Source organism: Homalodisca vitripennis, chromosome 8 (assembly GCF_021130785.1).
Source record: "Homalodisca vitripennis isolate AUS2020 chromosome 8, UT_GWSS_2.1, whole genome shotgun sequence".
Lineage (NCBI taxonomy): Eukaryota > Metazoa > Arthropoda > Insecta > Hemiptera > Cicadellidae > Homalodisca > Homalodisca vitripennis.
Window position 1 is genome coordinate 115378933 of NC_060214.1, and position 21368 is coordinate 115400300.

Genomic DNA, 21368 nt, shown 5'->3' on the forward strand with positions numbered 1-21368 from the left:
ATGCCATTTTTGGTAGTTTGGACAAGGGTGGTGAATTTCCCCAGGAGGACCTGATAGGTTGTTTTTGGCAGTTTGTGGAACTGCTGAAATCATAGATTGTTAGGTTGTAGGCCTCATGATGTGCTTCTGGGGTGTGCCCTTGAGGCTTAAGTGCATGGCAGTAGGCCACCCCTTAGAATAAGAAGAAGAATCCTCTGTCACGAATCCTAACCTGGTTCATGAACTACTCCTGACCTAGTTCCTGAACTACCACTAACCTAGTTCCTGAACCAGTTCAATTAACAAGATAAATTAATTTAATTATTTGAAAACAAGAAGAATAATTACAAAAAATATCTATAGAATCTACGTAACTGGTATTTTAAAACTAAAAATACCGATTTTCATGACCAAATGTATTTCATTTCACAGGCTAAATGCAGAAAAAAACAAATCTATAAATGACCGTACTTCAAAAACGCAGGCAGATTTTGATAAAACTTTCTATACACATTTAATACACGGTCCACTGTATTTATATTACTAGCTTCATTCTTAAAACGCGCCTATTTTCAGAGATTTATCAATTTTACATGTCAAATACTAAAAAATGAAACCTATGAATGGCTGTACCTCAAAAACGTACCAGCCGATTTTCATAAAAGTTTATACACATTTGAGACACAGTCTACTATATACTACAATATAAGCCACATTTTTTTTTCTTTTTTTTTCCTTGGGGCGGCCTACTGCCATGCACTTAAGCCTCAAGGGCTTTTTGCACACCCCGGAAACACCATGAGGCCCACCAGTCTACAACTTCAGCAGTTCAACAAACCGCCGAAAACAACCTATCAAGTCCTCCTGGGAAAATTCACCACCCCTGTCCAAGCTACCAAAGATGGCATACCGCACTCTTGCTATTGCAGGGCAATCAAAGAGCAGGTGCTCAGCAGTCTCCTCCTGCTCATTACACCTTCCACAGAGCGGATCCTCCTGAAGGATGCCAACTCTGTGTAGATGCTTCCTCAGGTGACCATGCCCCGTAATGAGACCAATGACCTTAGAAGACATTGATCTGTTTAATGAGAGAAGGTCCGAAGCCACCTAGGAGGAAGGTGACTGTAATACCATTCTACTCACTCTCAAACCCGGATGCAACCTCCACCTTCTCCCATGCTCCGCTCGAATCCATTTCGAGACAACCCTAGAGGATTCACACCTTGGAACACCGCAGAACGGTTGACGGCCCGTCATAATTGTTGCTGAGCCCTGGTTGGCCAGGGCATCAGATCTTTCATTCCCAAGAATCCCCTCATGACCAGGAACCCAACAAACGGTTATATTGTTGATTCTGGCAAGGGAGGAAACGGTCTGATAGCAATCCCAAACCAGTTTGGATTTGATTGCGCAAGAATCCAGCGCCATCAGCGCTGCCTGACTGTCCGTGAAAATGTTAATCGTCTTGCCCCTATATCGCAGACGAAGATTCTTACGAGCACATTCCGTAATGGCTGCGACCTCCACTTGAAAGACTGTCGGATACGGACCCATAGGAACTACCAGCTCCCTACATGGTCTCACTCCCAGAATTCCAGTGCCTGTGCCGCTTTTTGTTTTGGAGCCGTCTGTGTACCATTCGAGCTCCGCTGGTGGAAGAGGTTTCTTCCCCTCTGACCAATCATCCCTTGAGGGTAAAATAATCCTAAAGGGTTTGTCAAAGGAAAACTTTTGTGGCATCTGATCAGAGATCATGTGCAAAACATCCTCCTGTATCAGAGTGCTAATTCTGCAGTGCCCACCGCTGCAGCCCGACCAGAGTCCCATCTGCTGAAGACAGTAGGCACTCCTCCTGGCCATAGCTCGAATGACAATGTCCAGGGGGGCGAGATTAAGACAACAGTCCAGAGCCGCACCTGGCGCACTAGGAAAAGTCCCAGTGATAGCAAGGGCGGCCATCCTTTGGATACCCGCGCCACACCTATTTTCGGAGATGTATTAATTTTACATGTCAAATAGTGGAAAAACATATGAATGGCCGTATCTCAAAAAACGTACAGGCCAATTTTGATAAAACTTTCTATACACATTCAATACATGGTCTACTTTACTATAATACTGTCCCATTTTTTTTTTTTTTTTTTTTTTTTTTTTTTTTTTTTTTTTTTTTCCTCTTCCTTGGGGCGGCCCTCTGCCCATGCACTTAAAGAAGAGCCTCAAGGGCCTTTTTGCGCGGCCCGAATAACACCATGAGGAACTACCAGTCCTACAACTTCAGCAGTTCAACAAACCGCCGAAAACACCTATCAAGATCCCTCCTGGGAAAACTCGCCACCCCTGTTCAAGCTATCCAAAGATGGCATATACCGCTCTCTTTCCTCTGGCTATTGCTTCGGCAATCAAAGAGCAGGTGCTTCACAGTCTCCTCCATCCTCTCATTACATACACCTTCCACAGAGCGATCCTACCTGAAGGATACCAACTCTGTGTTCGATGCTTCTTCAGGTGGAATCAATTGAATGCCCCGTAATGAGACCTAATGACCTTGGAAGACATTGATCTGTTTAATGAGAGGAAGGTCCGAGCCCACCTTGGAGGAAGGTGACTGTAAAACCATTCTACTCACTCTCAAACCCCCGGATGCCAACCTCCACCTTCTCCCATTGCTCTGCTCCCGCAGCGAATCCATATTCTGAGACAAACCCTAGAGGCTTCACACACCTTGAACAACACAACCGGATCAAAATGGTTGAGGAGGGCCCCCCGTCCATAATTGTTGCTGGAGCCCTGGTGGCCAGGGCATCAGCTCTTTCGTTCCCCCCAGAAATCCATCCCCTTAGACCAGGAACCCAACAAAACGTTACATTGTTGATTTCTGGCAAGGAGGAAAAACCGGTCTGATTAAGCAATCCCAAACCAGATTGGATTCTGGTTGCGGCAAGAATCCACATCCTTCCAGGAGCCAAACAGCGCTGCCATGACTGTCCGTGAAAATGTTTAATCGTCCTTGCCCTCTATATCGCAAGGCACGAAGATTCTTCTCACGAAGCACATTTCCAAATGGGCCTCGAAAACCTCCCCCGCTTGAAAGACTGTATCCGGATACGGGGACGGGGACGGGAGGCGCGGGGACGGGACGGCGGACGGGGGGACGGAACGGGCGGCGACTGGACGGGGGCGACGGACGGGGCGGAACGGACGGACGAGGAGATCCGGGAGGGGGACAACGAGGAACGGACGGCACGGGGACGATACGGACGGGGGAGGGGGAGGGCGGCTGGACGGGTGCGGACGGCGGTGACGGGACGAGCGACGGGACGGACGGAGGGAGGGGCGGACGGGGACGGAACGGACGAGGGACCGGGCGGGATACGGGGACGGACGGGGGCACGGCATACGGCGGCGGACGGACGGAGAGGGGGAACGGGTACGGGGGACGAGGGAAAACGGACCCCCGAATAGGAACCAACCAGCGAGCTCCCTACATGGTCTCACTAATCCCCAGGAATTCCCAGCACCTGTGGCCGCTTATTGTTTTAGAGCCGTCTGTGTAACCATTCGAGCTCCGCTGGTGGATAGAGGTTTGCTTCCCCCCTCTGACCAACATCACTTGAGGGCAAAAGAATCCTAAAGGGTTTGTCAAAGAAAACTTTTGGTGCATCTGATCAGAGATCATTCATGCAAAACATCCTCCTGTATCAGAGTGCTAATTCTGCAGTGGCCCACCGCTGCAGCCCGACCAGCATCCACGTCTGCTGCAGACAGTAGGCACTCTTCCTTGGCCATAGCTCGAATGAAAACAATGTCCAGGGGGGCGACGATTAATGACACCCAACATCCAGAGCCGCGACCTGGCGCAACTAGGAAAGGCCCCTGTGATAGCGAGGCAGGCCATCCTTTGATACCTGCCAAACGTGCTAAACCTACACCGTTTTTGGCTTCCATTTTTGGCCACAATATGACAACAGCTCCCGTACATTAGTGCAGGGTCTGACCACGGAAACATAAAGCCGTACAAGGAGCCTCGCTCTATCCCCCAGGGAGCCCACCTATCACAAACCGAATACCACGTCAGCATTAGCATTAGAAGACCACTTACCCCTGGCAATGACCCTTTCTAGATGAGGTCCCCAGTTTTTAGAACCCTATCTAGACACACCCCAGGTACTTGACCTCAGCTTCAGCTCAACGGGTGAGCCTTAAATAGAAAAGGACCAATGCCCTCCATCTGTCCCGCCATCCTGGTATAGGCAAACACGGCAGCCTGTGGGGTTGACGGTGAGCGCCAAACCTTATCACACCAGTTTCCACCATGTTCAGAGCAGCATTGGTCAATTCGTGATTGTTGTGTTGAACTTGCCACTCACAAGACTCACAATATCAATCTGCGTACCCCTTAGTGCAAAAACACCTATTTCAAAGAAGTCAGCAGTCACCACACCAGGTTCCACAGAAAGGAGAGAGAACGCCGCCCTGCGGACAGCCCCTCGTAGCCCTTTGCACTAACACTTGCTCCCCATAAGGGTTGAAACAACAACCCTGTCCGTGAGCAAGGCCCCTACCAGTCACACACCTGACCATCACGCCACGTCCCGAGACCGCATTGATAATCCGCCTGAATGGGCTGTAATTATCAAAAGGCACCTTCAATGTCACAAAGACTCCTATGCTACCTCTTTTTGCCGCCAGCGTCTTCTCAATCCTGCATACCAATGATTGCAGGCCTAGTCGCATGACTTCCTGAGTGTCGGCATGCAGGTTAGGATGCAAAGGTCGCTCCAGAAGAGCTCCGTCCCAAACAAACCTGGCAACGCATTTTCACCATGGTTTTGAGAAGGAAGGAGACAGGCATATCGGCCTGAAAGGACGTCGCCGATCCCATGCCCACCCTCCCCTGCTTCGTATGAACACCACTCTGACACTCTCCAGGGTAGTGATGTACCTGAGGAGCCACGGAGGCTCATGACAGTCTGCACAGCTGTGGAAGGAGAATGTACCAATTCCCCGCTGCAAGCAAACCGGTCTCAACCCCGTCGCCCCCAGAGCCTTGTAAGGACTGAATGAGTGAATAGCCCACTCAATCCACTGAAGGGTACCAATACGGTGCGCCAGACTCCAACCTGCAATGAGTGGGCGCGAACCCGCATGTCTCCCCTCACTTTCGGGTGGTTGTTCAACAGCCTCATGAACAATACAGTCCGGGAAAAAGCATATAAGCTTCATTCTTAGGCTTCACCTATTTTCTATAGATTTTTGTTTTTCAGAACATATCCTGTAAAATCGGTGTGGTTCCGAAAATAGGTGTGGCCTAAGAATGAGGGCTGTATTGCAGTGTAGTAGACCATGTATACAACATATATAAAGTTTTATCAAAATTGGCTCGTACTTTTTGAGGTACGAGACCATCTATAGGGTTTCTCAGAAATTGTCTTGTTAAATGAGTAGTCCAGAAAATGGTCGCTAAAAAAGGCGATTATCATCATAAAAGTAATCTTTGTTCATTTGAAATCCTTATTTGTAGTATTTAGCTTCACGTTATTAAATTAAATATATTTTGCATGGGTTAAATTGATGAACTACATTAGGATTCAGTTAAGAACTAGGTCCGGGTACTCGTTCTTTCAATGGATGGTCAGTTTCACGTCGGCGTATTATTAAACTTTTAAATAGGAGACTGTTGAATTCAAAATGGCAGTCACTTTACAAAACTTAATGAAATAGACTTCGTCAAATTAAATTTGACAGTCAATTTAAGAAAACTGAATGAAATTGCTTTTAAAATAATTATAAAACGTGTTTTTCTTGACTTTAAAAGGTCTTGTGCCAAAAACCCCATTATGTGAAGAACAATAGTCACATACATGGCATATTTCAAGTTGACTGAATTTGGTTTTGTGCATTTCACAGTTGCAGTATAATGAGCAGCCAACACTATAATCGATCATGATTATGTAAAATCATCAATATTCATGAGTAGCCTATCGAATTCTCATGACAATAACAAACCGAATTAAGTTATACGTATTTCATATTATGATATAGATCATTTATTTGGCAGCAATATAAGAAGCGGCCATCAACACAATCAGATTATGATTAGGCTATCGTTTTTAAATTAATATCGATACTATTGAATACGACATTTGCTTTATAGATATTCATAATTAATTATTACCAGCTGTTGCTAATGACGGTAATACCATTTGTTGTTATTTCGTTTATGTAGGAGAAGGCTAGTGATGACAAGAACAATGGCGATGAATATACAGATATTGGCTCAACTCAGAATGTTTTTATAATGGTTTCCTGGTCATGAGGGGATTCCTGGGAACGAAAGAGCTGATGCCCTGGCCAACCAGGGCTCAGCAACAATTATGACGGGCCCTCAACCGTTCTGCGGTGTTCCAAGGTGTGAATCCTCTAGGGTTGTCTCGAAATGGATTCGCGCGGAGCATGGGAGAAGGTGGAGGTTGCATCCGGGTTTGAGAGTGAGTAGAATGGTATTACAGTCACCTTCCTCCAAGGTAGCTTCGGACCTTCTCTCATTAAACAGATCAATGTCTTCTAAGGTCATTGGTCTCATTACGGGGCATGGTCACCTGAAGAAGCATCTACACAGAGTTGGCATCCTTCAGGAGGATCCGCTCTGTGGAAGGTGTAATGAGCAGGAGGAGACTGCTGAGCACCTGCTCTTTGATTGCCCTGCAATAGCAAGAGAGCGGTATGCCATCTTTGGTAGCTTGAACAGGGGTGGTGAGTTTTCCCAGTAGGACCTGATAGGTTGTTTTCGGCGGTTTGTTGAACTGCTGAAGTTGTAGACTGGTAGGCCTCATGGTGTTTCCGGGGTGCGCAAAAGGCCCTTGAGGCTTAAGTGCATGGCAGTAGGCCGCCCCAAGGGGGGAAAAAAAGCAATGTTTTAAATTGTTACAATATAAAGACTTTGCGCCATTAAATCTAAATTGTCCACATTATATTGATGAGATGTAAACTAGAATTTAAGATGGATATCAATTAGTGTTTCCCTGCAAAAACAGTAACAAAAAACATGACATATCTAAGAACGATTTTGAGAAGACATTTTTTTAACATTCTAAATTTGGTACTATAAATATAATGAAAAGTCATGTACTATTTAGTTGAAATAAAAAATATATGACTTTTAAATTAATTATTGTATTTTTGACGGCATCAGTACTTGCAGAAATACCATTTTAGATTGGCTAAAGTAGCCTAATTGTAAGTACTATGTTGCTCAAACGTCGTTTAAATTAAAGTTTAGTTATTTTATGTAATCTGAAACAAATATATTTATTTTATACATAAAAAGTATAGCTTCACTACGTAAAATGATTTTAAAAGCATAAAACTTAATTCAGCTTGATATTACCACTCAAAATTAATTCAAAGTAAAATCATGTTTGGAAATAAATTCATAATTAAAGTCATGTGTTTCGTTATTGACTAATGGTGACAAGAACAGTGATGTACATGTGTCCTTTGTTTCACAAGCAGTCACGTTTACCATTGAAAATGCATAAGGTAAGTAAATGTTATTGTTTTGTTCCAATTATTTAATTATATTTTAATTTGTATATTATATTAATATTTATACATTAATTTCTAAGATTGAAAACTAGCTAAACCATATTGTTCTTTGAAATATCTATTATGTTATTTGGTCCGACATCTTGCCTTCAGTCCTTTCAATGGTAATGAATATTGATGATTCAAATCATTCGATAATCATCATCCGATTATGTTGGTGGCCGCTGATTATATTGCTGCCATTTATTTTTGTATATAAAAAGTAATAATTTAATGATGATCTATAAATGGCTGCAGTATGCGACCACTACGACAACGAATCAGGGAATCAAATTATCGATTATAAATACCTAAACTATCGAATACAAAACAATTTTTACTATAGTTATTTTAAATTAATTTAATGCTAGCTGTTTTAACCCTTACATCGCCAAGAGCCGATTAGATCGGCTCTGCAGATCGTAAAACCACCAAGAGCCGATATGGTCAGCCCACGTATATAGACGCAAAACCGCCGAGAGCCGATGTGAACAGCCCGTGTATATGGACTCAAAACCACTGAGGGGTAATGTGATCAGCTTATTATTATAATTATTTTTTTATTACTATGGGTATTAAAATAAATGTTTAAATTTTAATTTAATTTTGTCTTACTATTTAATATTTTAAACGGTACTTTGGGATTATACCGACCACACCAGTATGAAGAACACAAAAATAGAAATTTATAGAAACAAACATGATAGAACGAAAAAACAACTCTTCAATTACAAAATTACAAACTTACAAGCATTTCCAGGTATTGTGATCGGTATTGTTGTCGCTGTTATCTTATCTTTCTCGAGAATCCTGATTACGGCAGGCCGCGCGGCATCACGTGATTTGCACGGTACATCATTGCCTTTCCATTACAATTCAATTTATATTTCTGATTAGCCCCTCTAGAATTTGATATTTTACTGATAGGTACTATCTCGAGGGATGTTTTTCTTTCGTCGACATCAGCGCGGGGCAGCACCGAAGGTGCTGTCGAAGCCCGCGCTGATGGCCGGAGGCACTCGCATTTTGGGTGGCGGAATGTGATCAAGAATAAAAACAAGTTTTGAGTGTTTTTTTAATAAAAAGTTTAGTTTGGTAAATGTTTGTTTTTGTTGAATTTTTGTGTTTGGAGAAATGTAGAGGTAAAACACGGAAGTACAACAAAGCGATGCACCAGCTGAACGGGCGGCGAGACTCTGCAATCACGTTATCTACTAGACGCTCGACTTTGACCTCTGTCTGAGGATGGGGAGGTGTTTGCGATAAGACAATTCCTGTTTTATATTGACGAAATATTGTTCTACGCTAATCTAGTAATCAGTAGAAACGAAATGTGAAATAACGATTCATGTCTGGGTGTGGTCGGTATAATCCCAAAGTACCTTTTAAACTGTTATAAAGTACTGTTATATAATATAAATATAATATAGGTAATAAATTATAAAAGTACAACATTAATTAATAACTAAAAGTCATTGTTTGTTTCATTTCAACTAAAATAGTACACAATTTTTCATTCTATTTTTAATACCAAACTTAGTATGTTAAAAAAAAAAATCGGGGCGCCTTTAATAAGCGGCCTACAATCATTATTCGGTTATTTGTATTGAACCATTCGATACATTATCCAACTTCAATGTATGTAAAAATCGTACACAATAAGGGTTATAATAAATTACCATACGAGAAGAATTTTGTACATTACAATTTCAAATACATAAATTTTACAACATTACTATACAATAAAACCAACTATGGGCTAGACTTAAATATCAAAGAAACCTTACAATATTATTATAACTTACCCAGCTTGATATCAATAAATAACCGCTTTTGTGAAATGGAAGAAGGAATTCTCCCCATGTATTACCAGGAGCAAAACCCACATGTTGAAGCTTCTTAAACAAATCTCATCACTTGTGAGAAATATCTTGCATATTTTCCTCATATTCATTACCATTTTAAAAGTCTTAAAATATTAGTTACTTCTTGTTGTTTATTGTTTACATTAAAATTACTATAACTAAGAAATTGAAATCATATGATAAATTGTAATATCGAATTATCATTCGGATACAAACAATCAAGCCATTCGATAATAACGAATGTAGGTCGCTTATTAAAGTCTACCCAAAAAATCTTCTCAAGATCGTTTATAGATATGTCATGTTTGTTCTTACTTTCATCGTGATTTTCAGCTTTAATTCTAGTTTTCATCTCATCAATACAAACTGAACAGTTCGGAGCAAGGTCATTATCTTATAACGATTTAAAACATTGCTTAGTGTTTATAAAATTATTTTGAGCCAATATCTGCATATTCATTGCTATTGTTCTTGTCGTAACTAGCCGTCTCCTACACAAACGAAATAACAACGGGTAATGACATCACTAGCAACAACGACATCACTAGTCTAACTAAAGAAACCTGGTAATGATAATTTATGAATATCTATAGGTCAAATGTCGTATTCGATAGTATCAATATTTAAAATCAATAGCCTAATCATAATACGATTGTGTTGGTGGCTGATTATTATACTGTGACTTTCGATACATATATATACAGGGTGATTCAAAACTAAACGGCAATCTCTCGAGAGCTTATTCTATAGCTAAAAACAAGTAAAAAAGTTCATATAACCATATGCCCGGAAACGCTTCGTTAGCGGAGTTACGCCTAGCAAAAGATTTCGCCCGGGATTTCAGAACCCTTGGTGAAGTCAGGCCGTATAAAAATGGTAAAGGTAGTTAACAAAGATACATAATACGATTGTTTTTTTATGTTTTTATATCTGACAAATTAAAAATTTCGTCCCAGAGCTGTAAATGCAATACTTTCAGAGATTCTTACGTAAAAACACAAGAATTGGTGCAAAGAAATAACACATTTTTGTGATTAACGTAACATTACTTCCATAAAATGTTAAATAAAGGTCATTTTTTTCTTAAAAAGATTTGTAGAACATTTTAATTCTGAAAAGATTCATGTGAAATTACTTAGGAAAAAAAAATTAATAATAGGTATTGAAATTAAGCTTTATTTAAAAATAAAACAGACGCACAAAAATGCAAATTCTTATCTGCATAAAATATTAACTAATGTTTAGGTTGTGAGTAACAGCTGATCATTTATTCAACACTTTTTATCGTCATATTTTCTTTGCAAAGGTTGGCAATATCAGCTGATCAACAATTAAGTTCATGAAGTAATATTTGAATAACCTTTATGGAGGTTTTTGTATTGTGGCGTGTGAAGATTGTATTTTGTGAGATCCTGTGATTATTTGGAAATATTTTATACAAGTAAATAATGGCAGATAATGTAAATGGTATGTATTCGTTTGAAGAGTATACGGGACATGATACTGATTTACGCCAAAGTTAACAAGAATGGTTTAGCTGCAGTTCAGGAATATCGTGATACTTTTCCACATCGAAGAACACCTGATCGCAAAACATTTGAAGCTGTGGAGAGACGACTTAGAGAAACCTGGTAGCTTTAAACCGAAGCGAATAGATACTGGTCGTCAACGTAGCACAAGGAACTATAATAATGAACAAGCAATAATAAATGCTGTAGAATTATCACCAACCACAAGCACCAGACGATTATCACGTCAGTTAAATATTTGCCAGTCAAGCGTATGGCCGGACACTTCATGAAGCACAGTTGTACCATTCCATATAACACGTGTTCAAGACTTATTACCGCAAGATCTTAATAAACGGAAGATGTTCTGCCGCTAGTTAAGAAGAAAATTGTTTACGACATCAGTATTTTCTTCGGCGTATTCTCGTTACTGATGAATCCTGTTTTTACTAGAAATGGAATTGTAAATTTTCGTAATACCCATACTTGGGCGTACGACAAGCCACATGAAACTGCGACGAGGCATTTTCAACATACATTTTCAGTCAATGTATGGCTTGGTGTTCTGGGTGATAATTTGATTGGTCTATTTTTCCTCCCTAATCGACTTATGGAGTAGCGTACTTAAATTTTTTTAAGAACAAACCTGCCTACCCTCTTGGAAGATATTCCTGTTCAAAACAGAATAAATGCATGGTTTATGCACGACGGAGCACCTCCACATTTTTCTAATGATGTGATTTAAATGATACATACGGTAGACAATGGATTAGGTCGAAATGGACCAGTAAAAATGGCCACCACGTTCTCCTGACCTCACGCCAGCAGACTTTTTCTTATGGGGTTGGATGAAGTCAATTGTTTATTCAAAAAAGGATTAACACAATAGAGGAGTTACGTAATCGCATTACAGAGGCGGCAGAAACTATCAGAATGCTCCAAACGTTATTGAAACGCGCTAGAAAAGAGTGGATTCGTCGTGCGATAACGTGCATTGCTAACAACGGAGGACACTTTGAGCAACTATTATAGGTGATTATTACAGTTTTATAAAGGTAAATACATTTTATGTTAATGTTCAGTCTAGAATAAATGATCAGCTGTTACTCACAACCTAAACATTAGTTTAATATTTTATGCAGATAAGAATATGCATTTTTGTCTGCGTCTGTTTTATTTTTAAATAAAGCTAAATTTCAATACCTATTATTAATTTTTTTCCTAAGTAATTCACATGAATCTTTTCAGAATTAAATGTTCTACAAAATCTGTTTAAGAAAAAAAATGACCTTTATTTAACATTTATGGAAGTAATCTTACGTTAAACACAAACATGTGTTATTTCTTTGCACCAATTCTTGTGTTTTACGTAAGATATCTCTGAAAGTATTGCATTTACAGCTCTGGGACGAATTTTTAATAAATTTGTCAGATATAAAAACATAAAAAACACAATCGTATTTGTATCTTTGTAACTACCTTTACCATTTTTATACGGCCTGACTTCACCAAGGGTTCTGAAATCCGGGCGAAATCTTTTGCTAGGCGTAACTCGCTAACGAAGCGTTTCCGGGCATATGGTTATATGAACTTTTTTACTTGTTTTTTAGCTATAGAATAAGCTCCCGAGAGATTGCCGTTTAGTTTTGAATCACTCTGTATATACGAATTTTATGTATCGATATTTGTACTAAATTAATATAAAAACCAGATCAGCTATTCTACTAAACCCTTAAAATATACCATACACATAATTTGACTGAGTTAATCTACAATATTGTTTTATTCAATATATTGAGAGGTCGCTATGATTACTTGTAAATAACTGTAATTATAATCTTTGGTTCTTTTCCGTTAATTCACTACCATTAGTTTTATGGTCTGGAATTCCGTCGTAACATTTTCCTTGTTTTCAATACGTTTAAGAACGCACAGCTTTAAGAATTTTTATTACATTTACCCATTTTTTTATCTTACCCTTAATTTAAATCCAAAACAAAACTGGGATCTTATTCGTTTAAGGGCCTAGCTTGGCTATTCAAAACTCAGATCACGCGATTCTTGCCCGCTGCTTGCTCTTTAACCCTTTGGCTGCTATGCAACGATATATCGTTTTTGGTAATCGTGCCGAAAAATGCTATGCAACGATATATCGTAGTTGGCCTTTGTTCCAAAAAATGCTATGGAACGATATTTCGTTGTTGCGAATTTTTTTTTCCAGCGCTTAATATTACGTTATTTAAACGCGAACTGCGGTAAATGACAGTTGAATAAGTTTACTTTTCCTTAAAAATAATAACAACACTTGTATTTGCTGGTTTTTTTTTATAGTACACTAAGGGCAAAAACAGCTGTTATCTAGATAACACAGGGTAAGTTTTTTTGTGTTTTATTCATTACATAAGTAAAAATCTATATTTTTGCATGAAAATTTCAGTATGTACCCAAAACAACATATGGTTTTAGGTAAAAATGTATTTTTATTATTTTTATTGTTCAGTAATAACATATTAAATTTAATTATGTTCTTCTGTGTCAAAGTTGAAAAAAAAACAAAAACAAAAAAACCCAAATTTTTTTTTATTTATTTGTTTACATAGTTTTGTATTTTTCAAAATGTATTATTTTTTTATTTTCTTACATATATTATACTACAAAACAAAACATAAATCAATGAAATAGGTTAAAATTTGGGGAACTTATGATTTTTTAAGGGGAGTTGAACGCCAAAAATCGAAAAAAAATGTTTTTTCGCCTTTTATTTTTTATTTTATTATTTGATTCTTTCTGAAGCAATTACTGCAATCCCTACATAAAAATAGCTTTCCGTTGGGAGATCTCTATGATTTTTCAAATATAAGACTACGTAACAAATTTCTCCATTATTATCTTTTTAATTTTTTTTTATTATTTTCATTTTTTTTCTATCTATTTCTTTTTCTTTAATTATTTTTTTTGTTCTTTTTTTTTATACAAAATTTAATTTTTTTTTTTTTTCTTTTTTTTTTCTTGTAACGCTGGTTCTACTCTTTTTCCTTTTTTTTTTTTTTTCTATTTTTTTTTTTTTTTTTTTTTGTTCTTTTATTTTTTTTTTTTATTTTTTCTTTTATTTTTTTTTTCTTTTTTTTTTTTTCTTTTTTTTTTTATTTTCGTTTTTTTACTTTATTTTTTTTTTTTCTCTTATTTTTTGTTATTTTTCTTTTTTTTTTTTCTTTTTTTATTATATTTTTTTGACTTATGTTTCTTTCTTCACTCATTTTTATTTTCTTTTAAATTTTTTTATTTTTTTTTTTTTTTTTTAATTTTTACCAGCGGCATCACTTGCCCTCCGCCTCCAACACCTGGTGCAAATACAGTTAGCAGAAGTAAAATAAAGAATAAATTACCTTACAATCACAAAAAATTTTCTACCTCAACTGTATTGACAGCAATAAAACTTTACATACAGAATTTGTCAAGATTAGATCTACTATAAAAATGTTTTCACGGTAAAATAACCCAGACTAGAAACGATTCTATTCAACAATGTACTGGAACCCGAATCCCAAAAAAATGAGTATTTTTGGAAGAGAGACTCTTGTATTATTTCATGATGCTGTCTATAACATTCAATGAAGGTAAATTGAAGGAATCAAGTTTTAAAGGAAGTATAGGAATAAAAGACTGTGCAATACACCCGTAACACATTGAAGACCTCATGAAGTCAGATAGGAAGGCCAGATCTTAAAAGCAGAGTCAATGACTAAGGAAGCAAGAATAAAGATAAGGAGACAGCTATATTTATACTACAAAACAAAACAAAAATCATGAAATAGGTTAAAAAGTATGGGGAACTTATGAATTTTTAAGGGGAGTTCCCCTAAATGATATACATAATTATGCATGATATGCAAAATGATCCATATAATGATGCAATAGATAACTTTTACTACTTTTCTTTCTAACTGGAGGATTAACTCTGGGTGGTCGTGGTAGATTTTAAATTACAAAATTGACTATAACCACTAAAAATGGACCTGCCTCTCGCACTAACAAAAAACTTCTAAGACAGCACAACTTCCTTTAACTGAACCGTAATGCACAATGCAAAATTGCCTGATAACGTTTTTATAAATAACAAAAATATTTCGAGTCATGTCTCCTGCAAAATTATGGATTTTCCTATTCTGATCATCATGGTATCCTAGTAACCATAAATAAATTCCTAAAATATAACAGTGGTCCTCATAACAGTGTCAATAATTTTAAAACTATTTGCCTAAAACATCATTAGATAGTATTGTAAAAACACTAGCCTCATATGACTGGATAAATTCATGACCCAGCATAAACAATGTGATGCAGTTACATTTTTCAATAATTTTTTTTCAACATTATAAATGTAATATTTTATTTTAAAAACTAAAAAAATCCAAATCGAAAAAATTATAATATAATCAGAAATGAGTGGTATACCTCAGATTTGTCTGAAATGAAAAGTAATCTTATATACCTTTCATAGAAGTTGCAAAAGATGATACCCAGTTATGCAAAGTTTTTTAAATCTAAAAAAAAATTACAGACAAGCTATTGCCTAGCCAAAAGTCAACCGCCATAATGAACATTTTATAAATACAACCAAAAATAAATGCAAGGCCAGCCTGGAAAATTAATAATAGCAACAACTGTTTTTTTTTCCAATGCCAGTGATGATAAGCCTGGCATTATTCCTGACGTTTCAACCACTATATCATAGACTCTGTTCTCAATATTAAAGCAACTTAGACATGCAACAATTTCTGCAAGTGAGTTTTTAATAAAAAGTAATAATCAATAAACCCTCTCAGTCTTTTCCAGTGGGCTAAAATAACATCAGATCATATTCTAAATCATCAAAATATGAAAAAACTCTGACGCTGATGACGTTAATATGTATGACTAAAATATGAAAAAGCAAATAACCCCTCACATTTTATCTCCATTGACACATTGCTTTAACCTTTGTCTAAAAGATAGTTTATTTCCCCGAGGAGCTGCAAAATTTCAAGAGTTTGTCCTGAGTCTATAAAAAAGGACGTCAAAAATAGAACCAAGAGCTACCGGGCCCGCTACAATCCATATCCGATTCTTGGCAAACTGTTTTGGAGGCTCTAGTGCATAAGCAAATTACATTATCTCGACACTAACAATCTACTTAGCTCCGGCAATTTGGATTATTAGAAAAATTGTTCCACTTTTCAAGCTCTAAATAAATTGTTGCGGATTTGTCTCTGCTTTGGAGAATAAGCCTTTTGCTCAAGCCACTATGTGTGACTTGAGCGGGCTTTTGATTGTGTTAAACCATAAGGAACTTATAAGAAGTTGCCATATTACGTTTTTGGTCAAATGCAGATTTTATTTTTGAGTCTTACCTTAATAACAGAAAACAAAAGTTTGCATTGAGGAAAAGCTGGTCTCATGAATTAATCGTGAAAGTACGGAGTCCCGCAAGATCCATACTTGGACCTTTGGCTGTTTTTAATTTGTATAAATGATCTGCCTGCTTCATTAACAGCATCAAACCCATCCTTTAATGCATACTACACTGCCACATTTTTAATAATAGCAAGATTAAGTGAACTTAGTTTAATTTCAAAAAATTCTAATTTCAGATGCTCTACATTGGTTCACGAGCAATGGTTTCTTATTGAATGAATCAAAACGCACATATAATTTTCAGTACAGGACAGTTGACAGTCGTAACTTAAACATTAGTTCCTCAGACAATGTAAAATTCCTAGGAGTAATACATTGAAAGAAACATGAAACTGGACTCTCATATTACGTATATTTCTTCTAAATTGTCAAGAGTAGTTTACCTCCTTAGGCGACTAACCTTTTCTGTTTAGCACCGACTATGTCACAACCGCCTACTTTGCATTTTTCAATCAATACTTAGATAGGATGGCCTGGTTGCATGGGCAATGTAGTAAGATCAAATGACATACTGACCTCCAAAAAAAGGCCATAAAATATATCCAAATCATCTAGCATAAAACACTGTAAACAGCTATTTAGATTACTAAATCATTCAAACCTGTCATAAACCTGTATCAATTTGATTTAATTCAATATATTTATCCAAAATCCAAATTTAATAAAGCCATTTGTGATACCCAATTCACACAATACAAGATGGCAAGAATTATCAAAAATAAAATTTAATAGATTAAGTAAAACTTTAAAGAGTCATCATGTACTTTCCCTGAAGGTATAATAACCATTCTGTCACATTTAATCCCAAAGTTTTGACAAAACACTTTTCTAAGAAATATATTTATGCTTTTTGGAGAACCCATTCTACTCTGTACGAGGAATTTTTCTCCAATAAGTCTGTTTTGTTTTTAATAAGCATATGTTTTATAGTTTTTCAATACAGATCCATCGATGTAACTACCAGTGGTACTCATTGTTATTTACTGTATAGTCTTTGAATTGCAAATAATTAAATTATTATTAAATTACATTAAGTGCATTAATGCTGATATTGTTGATGTAACTGTGGTTGAAACTTTAACTTTTAACTATCTATGTGGACTTGGCTACCAGAAAGTGCTGTAAATTTATTACTTGACAGATGATCATGAGAAATTTATACTAATACGTACAATAAAGTGATTTTGATTTTGATTTTTGATTTTGATTAGGTGGGCAAGAGGAAATGATAGCTACTGTCCTGGAGGCTTCTAAAGATAATATAGAACTTATAAATATTTTGATTTTTGTTTTGCACAGCTGTTTTTGAAGAATTACCGTTTTTAATTTATATGTACCTTTTTCTCCAGAAACTAAAAATGCCTACAACACATGAAATTTTTACTGGTATAAAGTACCTTTTTTAGAAGTAAGTACTCTAGTTTTTATCAAATTTTCATCAAAAAAAAATATTTAGAAAAATATTTTATCTAAAATATAAAAATAAAAAATAACACAAATATAAAAATTTTTTTCTTTAGTTGTATCAATTATTTTACAAAGATTTAGAGGTATAAATCAATATAACAACCTACACGACACCTTGTGTAAAAATTTCAACTTCCTAACTGTTATTAGTTCTGAGAAAAAGGTACATAAAGTTACCTTATTTTTACTATTGGGCCATATGGACCGTTCAACTCCCCTTAAGTAAAACTCTACAAATTCACCATTTTAGGCTTAGCACTTTTGAGATAAAATCCGATAAAAACCTGAGCACTTTTGGGATAACATGTCAAAACATTCTTAGCAGCCAAAGGGTTAAAATTTAAAAAAAATTAACTCGAGCTTGCTAAGTCCAAGCCCAGATCAACTCATAAAACTCAGACAGAACTAACGCAGGTTTCATTACAGGAAAAAGATAAGGGGCGCGCATTTATCACTGATAAGATAAGACGAGTTGGTTCTTTTCCGTTAAATCACTTCATTCCAGGTATTTACTATTATTAACTAACACAATTGGCTAAAGAAAACCAAAATTTAATCTAATTTAAGTACAAACATCATTGGTAGTGAATTAACGGAATTCCAGACCATAAAACTAATGGTAGTGAATTAACGGAAAAGAACCTAATGTTTTTGTATTGGATAGTTTAGATATTTCTAATTGATAATTTGGTACCCTGTTTCGATTGTGGTGATGGCTGGGGGGTAGGGTACGATAAGCGGACCCGGTTTTTTAAGTTATATCAAAATTGGCAAACGATATTAATTAATCATAACCATCGATGTAATAAATCGATACTAATTAATTATTTTGAACAATTAACTTAAATAATATCAACAGCTGTAAACACTTTCAAATAATACACGTAAGGTAATATTTCAATTTTACATAAGCAACATTTGATTATTAAAAATGGCAGTAAATTTTAGAAAACTACACGACATTGCTAGTTGAAAGATGATAGGACGCGTTTTTCGTGGCTTTAACATGTTGGACTTGTACAGAAAAACCCATTATGTGAAATTTGCAGGAAAGAAACAACTGTAACTGTGAGAGGAGCAAATATGGTCGTCTTCAGTTTCCCTAATCTTGGTTATAATAATTATTTTGTTTGATCACTATAAATATTAAATTCATATTTTAATTTAAAACATATGATTGATATTGAGGAATATAGATACTTTTATATTGATTGATAGTCTAGGATTTGAGATGTGAATATTAGGTATCGATGATTACATTCTTCGATATAAAAAACCGGGTCCGCTTATCGTACCCTACCCTGGTTGGGCACTTACTATACTTCAGCCACAATACCAATTATTTAGGGACAGCCATTTTAGAAACCGTCTGCCTTAAATGAGTAATATTATATAAATAAAACGCATAACTTACTACTGCCAATGTTGTCAACACACATGCAGTTGTATAGGCTCTAGTAACTACAGGTATTTGAAGATATTCTTGACGAAACGTTTGATAGGCCATTAGTATTAAGAGAGATTAACATAACCTAGTAAGTAGCAAGTCAACGAAGTTAAGCCCTTTATTGAATACTTCAGTTAAATAATTTATTAGGTTATATAGACGACTTTACATTTACACTGATTGTTTGTTGACAGAAGAAAATTGTTTGTGGACATTCAATGATTTTATTACTTGCATTAGTACGTTTAAGTTATTTTTAATGGGCCACAGAATATACACAAATAATTTAAGTTTAATTATAATATTCACAACATTACGGCTAGTAGTACACAAACTGTCACTTCGATAACAAAATAACTCTGATTCACATTTACAGTAATCATACTTCACTAACACATACTAATCTGGAGCAACATTTGTTAACAGCTGATTGGTTGTCCGCACAAGAATCTAGCCAGAGGCCAACAGATCTTATCTTACAAGTTGGAGTAGCATAATGGCGAAAGATAAATGTGCATATTATATTTTATTTATTTATTTCTGTGGCAATACCATTTTACAATAATAATATAAAGCAAGAGGACAAAATGCAAAATATATATATATATATCGTATGGGGGACAAAGGCAGCTATCCATAAATAAATAAATTAAAAATTACAATTATTAAAAAGTACGTAAGAACAAAGTTCTTGAGTCATAAACTAAAAATAATATTAAAATCTCCCGTCACAAAGCTAAATCCAAATTACTGAGCCAGTTTAGAGACCCATCCTCTAAACCACTCAGACCAGCCAGACCACCAGAAAACAATCGCAAAGGGCAGTCGTTTACAATGTGCTCAATTGTCTGAGAGTTTGCGCCACAATCACACGTCTGGTCGTCAGTAATACCCCACTTGAATTTCCAGTGATTGCTTCTCCCAACCCCAGTTCGAAAACGATTCAATAAAACCCATTCCTTTCGAGGAATTTCCAAGCCACCCTGCATGGCTTGCAATTACAAATAAAGTACCAAATACATTGCAGGATTGCACAGAGAGAGAAATTACAATAAAATATCAACGCCAAATTGGCCATTAAACATAGTATGTCTCGAATACAAAACAAATGACAAATACGATCTAAAAAACCAAAATAATATAAAACTATGATAAATACTAAAATTAAAAACATTAGTATTTGACAAGCTTCAAATATATATATACTCTCAGGGTTTATATATATATATATATATATATATATATATATATATATATATATATATATATATATATAAACCCTGAGAGTTAACTATATCAATAACAATAAGTTGCAACACAAACTGAAAGGAATGATGTAATAGATAAAGTGTATATGTATATATATATATATATATATATATATATATATATATATATATATATATATATATATATATATATATATATACGTATAGTGTATATGTACACACACACACACACACACACACATACATATGTATATATATATATATATATATATATATATATATGTATGTATGTATGTATGTATATATATTTTTTTCATTAAATATTGAATCACAAAAAAGTACTTAGTCCACCAGGATTCGAACCCAGGTCTCTCACATGCCGGATGAGTATCGCAGAATTTGCGATTATTCCTATTTTGAAATGGTTGCATTTTGTTCTTTTTGTCGCTGTGTTGTTGCCGGCGAATCCACCACTCGATCTCCCACCGAGAGATCGACCTCTGCCTGAGCCCCCCCCACTCCACCGTCACCACCTGGGGCTCCCCCCTCGCCAAGGTGTCGCCGAGGATGAACTTGACTCGTTAGCAGAGGGAGTGGCTTGCCAGATTCATCCCTGGTATGGTGTGGGCCGCCTTTCTAGCCACTATGGAGGAGTAGGTAACATCGCTGTCGCCGGGACCAAACCCCTCGTGACAGCCGCGGCCGGGGGGATTTTTTTGCAACTAGACCCCGGCATCCGCGCCGCGACTGCGACCGCGACGTGCACGAGGCGGCGCGTATCTAACAGCTTTATCGGACTACCCCCAAAGGAGCCATGAGGGAGACTCTAGAAGCC

General features: G+C 36.5%; 1 protein-coding gene across 1 annotated transcript in view; it reads right to left on the reverse strand.

The window, feature by feature from the left end:
* The window catches only part of LOC124367954 (derlin-2-like), a 39054-nt gene extending 19336 nt beyond the window's left edge, over positions 1-19718 (reverse strand). Inside the window, exon 1 of the mRNA XM_046825186.1 lies at positions 19272-19718. Coding sequence (XP_046681142.1) covers positions 19272-19364 — 93 coding nt within the window. The 5' untranslated portion in view covers positions 19365-19718. The remainder of the gene's footprint in view (positions 1-19271) is intronic.
* Between the last annotated feature and the right edge of the window lie 1650 nt (positions 19719-21368).